Here is an 11675-nt window from a genome sequence, read left to right on the forward strand (position 1 = left end):
AAAATGTCAGACACTCTGACCGACAGTTTTTTTCCAGTCTGTTTACCTGTGGAGCGCCCTCCTTTTCTTCTTCTAAAATTCTCTTTCTCACTTCTTATTCCTCCTTCCTTTTTATCAGTTGGGAGCAGTAACATACTTGCCTTCGTGGGTCCTCAGAATTAAAGAACAAAAACAGGAATCAGTTTCAGCATCTTCATTTCTCCAGAGTACCTCCAAAAAGACAGTATAGGATACTGTTTTACTTTAATGACATGTGTAGTGATGAAGTTGCAGCCTCTCAGCTGCAAAGCCCTGAATTTCTGCTTGGTTTTCAATCATTATGGCTTCACTATTATGGATAGCTGTGCTGAAGTAGTTTTTGCATAGCAACTGTAATATAAAAAGGGACATAGAGACCATTATTAGCTATAATAAGGCGGGTGCATTCTCCAACTTTGCAGTGGCTTTTTCCACGGAAAAGTGTGTTGTTTTTCTTTTCCCCTTTGTCTCCTGATACCGCAGTTTATTTTTTTGACTTCCCTACGCCTTAAATATTTTTGCTATTCACTGATATTTTCTGTGGAGATCCGTATGATTAATAACCCTGGAACTGAGACTTGGTAAAATATCACCAGGCTCTGTAAGAACATCCTTTTTTTTTTTTTCCAAATACGTAAACACCGATTGTCTCATCACCGGTATTAGCTGGCAGGCGATTTGAGTAGGCTGCTTCAGAGTTGTTGGTGGACTGAGGATTGATAGAGATGCATAAAGGCTATTAAATTGCATGACATATTGATTTGTTCAACATTATATCATCAGCAGAGATGGGAATTATGGTTGACCTCCTTGCTCTGGAAAAAAGTATGAAGCCTTCCCTACAGTAGCTGATTAATTAAAGAATTCATATGAAATTGCAATCTGATTGGTTTAACTTTAGAGAGTAACCGGCAATGGCCGGCCGAGATTCTGTCACTGACTAGATAGAATCCAGACACTCTACTTATATTTGCATCTGTATATATTTAAATCTGATGAAAAGCAGGAAATGGGAAATTGGCAACTTTTTTTCCTTTGGCTTAGCAATGTCTTGAGGCATAGTACATGTTTGTGCTCTGTAAGCTGTGGAGTTTTAAGTTTATATGCAGTCATTTTTATTTATTTTATTTATTTACATATCAAACTTTTCAACCGCCTTCCTCCCCCCCCTTTTTAATTTTTTTTTTACTAACTGTAAGGAAATAGAGGAAGAAATGTTTATACATTCGTAGAGCATTGCAGTAGAAAGAATATGTTTTACTTTGGGGTGGGAATGGTTTGTGAAACAGTTTTGGGTGTTACATTTAATGTTAATTAATTACAATCATTCTATGCCACATCCCTACAGAGATAATTTTGTTAGGGCTCATCCCAATGGTAGCCAAAGCCGAAGCAAGCAGAGGATAGAGTTAGGGTTAGGGTTGAGACAAAATGGAGACACCATTTCTCTTAGTTTAATTTGTGTGAAACAAAATGGATAAATATCAACAGGTAAATAATACCAGTAATAAAGGAAGGAAAGAGGTAAAACATAGATAACATCCTTGAAAATACTGAGAGTTTCATACATAAATTCATAAATGTTCTCAGGCAGAAATACAGAAATTGTAAACATTAATATTCAACAGCTTCTAGCAAAAATACATTTGCATGTATACATAGTCTATTAAGGTGGTTAAAAATAGAAACTGAATAAAAACAATACTTAATTGAAGGGCTTGTCCAAATTCTTTGCTATGCTGCTAATTTCTTTTCACACTTTTAGATAGCATTGGTCCAAAGAAACATGTAATTTTGTTTTCCAATATTTATAATACTAACCAACTAAAAACTAACAAGAATAGAAACTGACAGAAAAAATTAATTGCTTATATTGCAACAGTTTACAGAACTTGGAAAATATTTCAATGAACACACGAGATCACCCATAGACTTAGTTTTTGTTTCATTCCTGGATGGGGAGGCCCTCGTCACAGTAACTCATGCCTTGGCCATCTTTCATTTAGATTACTTTAATCATGACTCTACATGGGGCCGTACCTGACGAACATTCAGAAGATACAATCGGCACAGAATGTGGCAACCTGGGAAGTGATGGGTGATTCCCAGTATACCTGGGTGACTCAGTTTCTTTGGGAACTGTAGTGGTTGCTGATTAGATCTTCAATGTGATGCGCGGAGTACTAGTTGTTAACATTTAAGGCCTTTATGGCTTCAGACCTGGTTATCTAAGAGGTCACTTCTCCCTGTCTTCCCATCTGATTCCCTTGAATAGGAGCAACTTCCTCCAGGATGCATCCTTAAGAGATTGCCATCTGATGGCACCTTAGATACAAGCTTTTCATGATCGGTCCCACCCTCCCTTCCTGCAGAGATTTGGTGAGCACTATCTCTTCTAGTTTTAAGAAAGCTGTTGAGATCTATCCTATCTAGCACAGGAGGATGGGATGCAATGTTTGAAAAGGAGGTTTCTGAGCACAGACTTCTCTATACATAGTCCTTGACTTACAACCAGTCACTTAGTGACCATTTGACATTCCAATGGATCTACTTAATACTTACAATCCAGATTCAAAGTTCTGAGAGACAGATAGTTGTGCCCCCAATCATGTGATCATATTTTGGGCACTCGGGCAACCAGGCCATGTTGACGGCTGATGACAATGTCCTACAGTCACGAAGTGCTTGATGACCATGGTGGGTAGGCTGCATTCTGGTTAGGACTACCTATATTAACTTGCTTTTACATTTGGTATTTTATGCCTTTGAAGTGTTTCTCCCCTCTTTTTAAACTTTCCTTGGCATACAAAGAATCAAAATTAAAAAACGGTAAATGTCATGACCCATTTTTCCTGATTTGTTGAAGAAACAGCATTGTGGACCACACTTAATAACTTAAGTAACTTTGCCACCAGAGATAAGTTCTAACTAATGTGAATACAATCTCTCCAATATAACCTAGAAAGATTTTGATTAATGTATTATTATTTTAAAGGGATTTAGGAACATCTGCAGATTATTTTATGATCAACTCTTCGTGACTTGCCCAAACGTATTAATCAAGTTCAAATACTCCAAACGTTCCATTTTTTTAAAAAAAAGTAGGATATGGAGTTATTTTTATACTGAAGCAATTTAATTAATTTCAAGAATGTTAGCACCAGCCTAATCTTGGGCAGGATAAAACAACTGCCTCAGTTTTCCCAGTGTTGTGTGTCATGAAAAACTGCTGATTATAAAATTCTACTTTCAAGGTGGGACATAGTTCTGGGGTTTTTTTCCCTCAGCTGTACAAAAAAATAATTCTTGTTTTGCCTTTGATACTGTTCACATTGAAATAGAGGAGTGGGAATTGTAATCTGCTTTGGCTCAAGCTGCAAAATACTGTGGCTGGCCTTGAAAATGGGGGCTGATAATGATTTCATCTCTAAGACACAGAAATTGGATTGCCATTATTTGTTTTTCATTGTATACCTATTGGATTGGTAAATTGTTCAATCAAAAAAAAATATGGCATATGAGTTTAAGGCAGGAGTAGGCAACCTTGGCTCTTTTATGACTTGTGGACTTCAACTCCCAGAATTCCTGAGCCAGCATGGCTGGCTCAGGAATTCTGGGAGTCAAAGTCCACAAGTCATAAAAGAGCCAAGATTGCCTACCCCTGGTCTAAGGGATCTTCCCTTTAATGTCAACACATTGAGCTATACTGTAGTGTTGGCTTTAGGAGGGCAGACCCTACCTCTTTTTGCATGGGAATGCCATTCAAATATTAGTGGATCACTATGTCCCAAAGGTGCTTATTCCAAAAGGCAAACTAGACTTTCTTGGGGGTTTTTTTTTTAATAACAGCATAGCTGTTATAGATCCAAGGTTAGAGGACACCTGGTTAGATTAGGCTATCTTGAAGGAGACAAATATTGTAGACCATGGCTATCAGGGTTTAGAATAGATTAGGATAGATTAGGAGATTTGTTTTGACTGGCACCCTTACATGTCCAGGTTTTTTCCTGTCCTAGGTCAATGCACATCACACTTTCAAAACTAGGCTCCCCTGTACATCTTGGGAGTCAGATCAGATATCTCCTTTCTGCAGGAGCTGTTATTGTCAATGAAGTGGTCTTCTGAGAAGGGAATAAGAAAAGTAGTCAGTCCAAAGGAAATGAATTATGGAGAGAACTCCTTGTTAGACAAGGCTGTCTTGTCTACCTTCACTTGGGATCAAATTTAGGAATCTCATATGTAGGCGATATCAATTGAGCTTTAGCTTTGTTCTCTGTAAAGCAGCCTTGCGATAATCTTATAGAGAGGTAGCAGTTGCTAGTGGGCAACTTTCATCACTGCTTTTATTTAGCACAACCCCCGTCTATGGTATTCTGTCATTGTTAAGGAATTTGCCGCTCTTAAGTTTCTGTTTACGTTGAGATTTTGCATACTGTATACGACAGCCTTTCTGCTTGCTAAGCTGGATGTGCTGATGTTCTGGCACTCTTTGCATATTTATGGGTGCTGTCAAAGGAGGGAAAATGAAGAGGTGTATCCCAGATCGTCTATCAAATGCATTTGATCCTTAAATCCTTACAAGCCAGTTCTGTATGGGTGGTCTGGAGCTTGCTGTATTTTTTTTTCCTCCTCTCCAAATGAAAGAATTATGCTTGGGTTTAGAAAACTGCTTTGGGGCTCTGGCATTTTGTCAAGGGCAGGTTGTTGTTTACATGTAGACACTGCATTTCACTTATCCCATGCAGGCTTATTGCTGACAGCTGCTTTATCCAAGGCAACCTCCATCCTCTCTCCAATAACCATTTCCCATGGATATAGATATCACCATGACCACAGCAGATATATTACCTCAGGTTAATGTTAGTACAAATTAGTATTCCTCAGTTGCTGTTTTAATTTCCATTTTCTTTTGAAACTGGCACACAAAAATATATTAAATGCCCTCTGCCTACTGTACATCCATAGAGTAGTCAAAACCTGGCTCTTATGGAGGGTGTTTGGGGACAAAAATGAAATGATTCTATGGCATGATTCTATGCCAAGAATATTGGTGCTATTGACTGACAGCTCTGAGTTGGGTTGGGTTTTTATATTGTTTAATCTTACTTACCAGAATAGGAATTGTGAGCCATTCAGAGTCTTTACACTGACTCATAAAGGAAGGGGAAGGAAGGAGAACAAATTCTGCAAAAACATACATCTGTTATGTATGAAACCAAATGTGTGTGTGTGTGTGTGTGTGTGTGTGTGTGTGTGTGTGTGTGTGTGTGTGTGTGTGTGTGTGAGAGAGAGAGAGAGAGAGAGAGAGAGAGTCATGTTGCATAATAACATGGCATGGATATAATTAACTATTAAGCCAGCTCAAAGAAAAAATAACCAGATTTCTAACAGTCCTTCAGATGGGAACCCTGATGGTAAATTGTATGCTCAGATTTAAAAAGGGAAGTGATTTCTTTAGACAGCTGTATAATTGAGGAAAAATGCATGTATCAATGTTTCTGTGATCACAAAGATATGCATTATACATTGTTCCCTAGTACTTGCCAAACCAGGGATAGATACTTCAAAAGAAGAGTTTCCAGAGTAAAATTAATATGTGAAATTACTTCCATTCAAAAGAAAGCTACTATAGCATGTGATCCCAACATGTAATTGTATTTAGATGATCTTATGTTCAATAATTAGCCAAACCTATCAGTTTCTTTCAGGAAAATGCTTAGCTGTCCAATAGGTATGAATTCATAATTATGTTTACATAATTGTAAAACTATGGAAACATGACATTTGAATGCTAGATGACCTTCATTGATATTCATGCCTCAAACATTCTAATCTCTATTTCATACATCCTTAAATAGAGGATAACTGTTGGCTTTTTACTTCATATCCCCAGAAAAATTTGCCGGCACTGTAAGTGTCCACAATCAGAACACTTTGAAACAGTGATGCCTTTAGAAATGGAGAAGACGGTGACCAAGCTGATGTTTGACTTCCAGAGGAATTCGACTTCTGATGACGATTCGGGCTGTGCCTTGGAAGAATACGCTTGGGTCCCTCCTGGGCTGAAACCAGAACAGGTATTTGCTGTTGTTGCTTGTGCATGATATATGTGTGTAGAAATACAACCATCTCATCAAGTTATAATGTTATAATGTAGTGTAGTGTAATGTAATGTAATATAATTAATATAATATATAATATAATCTTTAGCTTTCTCAAATGAGACAAGATCATTGGTCCTTGAACAGTCTTTACTGCTATCATGCAGTAAAGGCAGGCATAGAGTCCACAAAGCTGACATTGTCATGGTTCCGACAGATGAAACCCTTCAAAAGAACTTCGAGGCATTGTTTTCCTTAAAGAATCTTTTATTTGGGAAACAAAGTATCGGCACTACATAGTTGAACCCAAAAACTAAATTCCCCTCCCCTGGATACAAAGTAACAAAGTACAATTCCCACCCCCAATAAACAGTCATAAAGCACATTCCCCAATTAGCCTGAAGTGTGGGCTTTCTCCCCAGCTCTCCAGCCCCCCAAAACATTATCAGCTCTGGACCCAGTTTGTCCTTGGATTCCCACGGCAGAGTTATTATTATTAGGACTAACTGAACTCTCCTCCCTCCCAGCATCAACTAATTCTAAAAGCATAGAGAAAATGGCTGCATTTTCATCTGTTGTCAAAGCAAGAACATCCAATTAAGGCACCTGGCTAGAAACCAGGAGATGGTGAGTTCTAGTCCCACCATAGCCATGAAAGCCAGCTGGGTGACCTTGAGCCAGTCCTTCTCTCTTAGCCCAACTCACTTCACAGAGCTGTTGTTGTGAGGAAAAATCGAGAGGAAAGGGTATTAGATATGTTCACCACCTTGAATTGTTTATAACAATAATAAAGGCATGATAATAAATAAATAAGTATGTAAGTAAGTATGTAATAACTGATAGAATGTCATTTGAGCTTTGAATGGGTTTTTTTAAAAACAATTGCCTATCCGATCGTAAACCCCCCCCCCCCAATTACTAAACACATCTGTAATCAAAATATTGGTTCTATATCTAGCACGGCATCTAGCAAATAAAGAAAACAAAAAGCAAAGGCTGCAAACAATTTCACTAGCTTGCTCTTTCCTGTTTTTATCATTTGTAATCTACTATAAATCCAGTAGATGAAATTGCTGTATTGCCACCTAGCAATCACAAGGCAGATAATTGCATCCAGGCAGGGGAACCACATACCACTTATCTGGGTTTCAATTGACGCCATTCAAAGGGGTAGTGAATATCTGCTCTGGTCTACATACACATCCCTTGATCCTTCCTTTTCTGATAAGACAACAAAGTCATTTCAAAATCTAAGCCTGGGGGGGTGTGGAGATAGGGAGAGGAGTTCTGGGCAGAGACAGAGAAGAACAGCTGGAATCTTAAGAATGGGATCCAGATTAAGCAAATAAGGAAATCTGTGTTAGGAAACAATTACCTAGAAAACAAAGATTGCAGTGAAAAAAAGTATGGTGAAAAGTTCTAAGACTCTGGATTTAGGTTGCAATTAACATGTTTTAGGAATTATCCAGGAAAATCTAGAAGGAACCGGTCATGGGAATCAACCTTCATTTCTGATGTACAGGCAATGTTTATAGCCAAGATTCTGCATTTAGATATCTGGTTTACTTTAATAGGAATACTGGTTAAAATAGTTGATAGCTATTGTATCTGAATTGTATTTGTGCAAGTTTATAAACATCCATTATTTCTTGAGTTCTTTCAGCAGCAGATCCTGCCCTCCTTGAATTTGACCAAGTGTATGTGCTTTTAGGTTTTTTTTTAAAAAAATGAGAGATTCCTGTTTTTGATATTTTCAGTGTTATCTTTCCTATGTTATCGCCATTTGCATCTGAATGACTGACTGACTATGCGCCATCAAGTTGGTGTCAACTCTTAGCAACCATAAAGATAAATTTTCTCCAAGACCATCTGTCCCAACCTGGTCCTTTAGGTCTTCCAGTGGTGTGCTCGTTGCCACTATAGTCACAGCTTTTTGTCTTGTTTTCTTGCTTATGACTGCATAAATTTTAAAAGGATTTTCTCCTCTTTTTTACTTTTAATAAAATTGGCTTTAATTTATACTATGGGTTATTGAACTAACTAACCAGAGGAGGGCTTTCTGTTTTGTGTAGTCTTATTTTCCAAAAGGTTCAACAGTTGGCTTCAGAGTCTATTTCCTTTTGTTGTTGTTAATTGCTAATATGGGCTTGTTCAGTGGGACCCCAATTTCTCCCATACAAATGGGAAGAGGAAGATGACAGGTATCTCCCTAGAAGATAATTATGACTAGAAGATAATTATGTCTAACAGGGTGCACCAAGCACTGCACCAAGGCAGGCCAAAGTATACAAAACCCAGAGAAAAGGATTTAGTTCTCCCATGTTTCACCCCATAGATTGTTTCTTCATCTCAGAAATATCTTACAACCATTTCCTTAGTATTAATGAAGTTATCTGTATTAAATACATTCATCAGTCCATCTGCAAATGAAGCCTCTTTGCAATAGGAATATTTAAAATTAAATAAGCATCAGGGCGCAAATTTTATCAGAATAGAGGAAGTCAAATTCTGCCTCCCTCTTCCCCCTCTTTTCCTCTGTTCCTATAAACTGTAATAATGGACTGTTATGATTTTGACTCATTAGATTATGATTATTCCAAGTTGGAATCTTGTACATTTAAAGATAACCTATAGGAATCTATGCTAATACAAGTGAATTTATTAAATAGTAATTGAGCATGCCTGTAGAATGACTGCAAGCAGGAAGGGAATATAGATTTGAGAAGCATAGATATCCTTAGATGTTTTTTTCACCTTTTTGAAGATGTCTCAGAATATCCACGTTGCATGACCCACCAAGGTCTACTTAAGCTCCTGAGTTAATGCTAAACTTGAACATCTGGTGTTAATTTTTTAAAAGCAGGGAAATAGAAAAAGAAACTGTAAATGGGATGGTAGCACTTCTGTCTTTATTGTATCTTAGTAATTGGGAGTCTCAAGGTTTTTGAGTAGTCTATGAATTGAAGGCATGAGAACAGTAAATGAAGCTGCATTACCAGCTGCTTAGCAACATATAGAGAAGGTAGATGCTTAGCAACAGGTGATCTTCGGTTCCTAAGTTACAGGCACTTAGATTCCTGCATATTAACAAGATTTATTGGACCAGAAGCTTGCACAAGAATTGAGTGGTATGGGATATTTAGGCTCAAATGATTTGTTTCCCGATCTAGAGGACATCCTCCAAATGAAGCAAAGATGCATCCTTCACCAACTCAATAACTCAGACTTCTCATGCAGAGTTTTTAGGTATATTTTTTCTCTTTTTTCCCAAGTTTAGCAGATAACATCAAATTGCTTTTTTATGTTAAACCATAATAGCCAACTTTATGATTAACTTAAGAACTAGAAAACTAGAGCTCAAGACTTGGTGGTCATCACATATGGGAAGCCTTGTGGAGAAGTGGACCATGGACCACCTTATCTTTTTAGCTACAGATACCACTTACCCAACCCTGTACAACCAGGGAGCCATTCCATCATCTTCTTTCACATGCAGTAATAACGAGGAGGAGGAGATGAGATCAGAGCTAGGAAAATATGGAGGCCAACAGTGACCTTCTTGCAAGTGACCTGGCCAGTTTGATAAATCTGATTTTACATCACCATGTGAACATATGTTTTGACTTGTGCATCACATTCACTACCATGTCTTCTTTGAACAACATGTAGTCTAGGTTTGGATTTGCCCTAGTCACAGTATAAAATTTACTTTCCTAGAACTGTAGATTGATCAAAGCAGATCAGTTCAGAAATAAAGTGTTGAATTGCACAGGCTCCTGCAGCAAGGATGAGCATGAATCAAGTGAGGAAAAGCAAGAGCATCTGCCTGGCAACCAAGTGCGGATTAGTCTGCATAGTCCCATAGTTACTTACGGTTGCAAAAGTTGGACCAGGAAAAAAAACACTAGGCAGGAGGGGAAAAAACACTTGTTCAAGCTGTAGGTGTTGAAGAAGGTCCTGCACATTCCTTGGACTGCAAAGGTGACAAGCCATCAAATACTGGAGTGTATAAATCCAGACATATTGCTAGAAGGCAAAATCACAAAAATCTGCCTTACTTATTTCGGACAGGTCATGGGGTCATACTCACTGGAAAAAGGCAATTTTGCTTCAAATGGTCAATGGGTAAAAGGAAATGATACAAACAACATGATGGCTAGACACCCTCAAAGCTGACCTCTGCCAGAGGGTAAAACAGCTGAAAAAAGTCACGCAAGATCGGAAATGTAGGCAGAGAGCTGGTCCACAAAATCGCTGTGAATTGGACACGATTGAACAGATATTATCATCAAGCTATTGTAACCTATAAGTCATGTTCAGCTTCTCATGTGATTTTAATGAATTCTGCCAGCTTTGGTTGAATCCATCAATATGAATAAGCAGTGTAACTATGCCAACTTCATGAGTTTTTGTTTTAATCACAAAAAAATTATGTTTGGTTCATTTTCTTAATGCACAGCTGCCTGTTTTTTAGCCTTCCATCCTGTCTGCCCCACTTCTTCTTCGTCATTGAAACTCCTTCATATCTTTTCTTCATTTCTCTGTTGTGGGGGCCTTTTTCTCAGTTCTCTTCTGTGAGGAACAGATTTTTTTTAATTTATTAATATTTCATTGTTTCTTCAAAGCAAGACATAGTTCATCTTTCCTTTAGTACCTAGGTACATTATCTTCATGGAACATGTATAATTTCTCAACATTTTATAGCTGGGGAATTGTTTTTAGGATTGAAAATTTCCAGTTAGGACTATGATCCTTCTTGCGATGATTAGGGTGCGAGTCATTCTCAAATACATCTTTCGGTGGTTATCAGATTCTCTGATTCACATCCCAAAGGTGCTTTTTTTTTTTTTTTTAGCAAACGGCAACTGGACTTTCTTGATTTTCCTTGAGGACATTTCATTTCTCATTTAAGAAGCTTCTTCAGTTCATTCTTCTGTTCAGAATTGAAGAAGCTTCTTGGATGATGTGAAATGTCTTTTAAAAAAAATCAAGAGAGTCCAGTTGCTGTTCGAAAAAAAGCGCCTTTGGGACAACCATGACCTGGATGACTGAGAATGTCTGTGGACACTGAGAATGATTTTTTTATATATATACTTAAAAATAGGGCTCACCATATAGCTATAAGATAAAGGAGGTGGCGGGTAGCACTGATTCTACTAAACCTGTGCAATTTTTGCCTCATATATTTTGTCCCACATATTTTAGGAATGGGCTAACCTGCTTGAAGCCATTTGAGGAGAATGCTTGCAAATTCTAACAATTCCAAATGTGTCTTCCAATCCCCAAGCTTTGGGGATCTCTTTGAATCTAATTCCCTAATCTGAATCTAATTCAGATTAAATCTTATTCGATACATGACTGTCCAAACCACAATGGTCGACATAACATTGCTTCAGTTTTTTAAAAACTGCTATTCTATTCTCTTTAGTCCTTTTGAAGATAAATATGCTGAATTTCTTCTGTCTCATAATAGCATAGCAGTCCAATCACTGATTAAATGAAACTCGTAGGTAGCAAGCAATATTTTTTAATTGGTTTAATTATAACTGCAGAAAT

At 37.7% G+C, this 11675-nt stretch overlaps 1 protein-coding gene across 1 annotated transcript in view; it reads left to right on the forward strand.

Annotated features, from left to right (window-relative positions):
* Positions 1-5929: 5929 nt before the first annotated feature.
* Positions 5930-11675, forward strand: part of LOC107294920 (prickle-like protein 2) — a 57670-nt gene continuing 51924 nt past the window's right edge. Inside the window, 1 exon segment of the mRNA XM_015824188.1 lies at positions 5930-6095. Within this exon segment, the coding sequence (XP_015679674.1) occupies positions 5964-6095 (132 nt within the window). The 5' untranslated portion in view covers positions 5930-5963.

Source organism: Protobothrops mucrosquamatus, unplaced genomic scaffold (assembly GCF_001527695.2).
Source record: "Protobothrops mucrosquamatus isolate PMUCROS unplaced genomic scaffold, P.Mucros_1.0 scaffold2154, whole genome shotgun sequence".
NCBI classification, from domain to species: Eukaryota; Metazoa; Chordata; class Lepidosauria; order Squamata; family Viperidae; genus Protobothrops; species Protobothrops mucrosquamatus.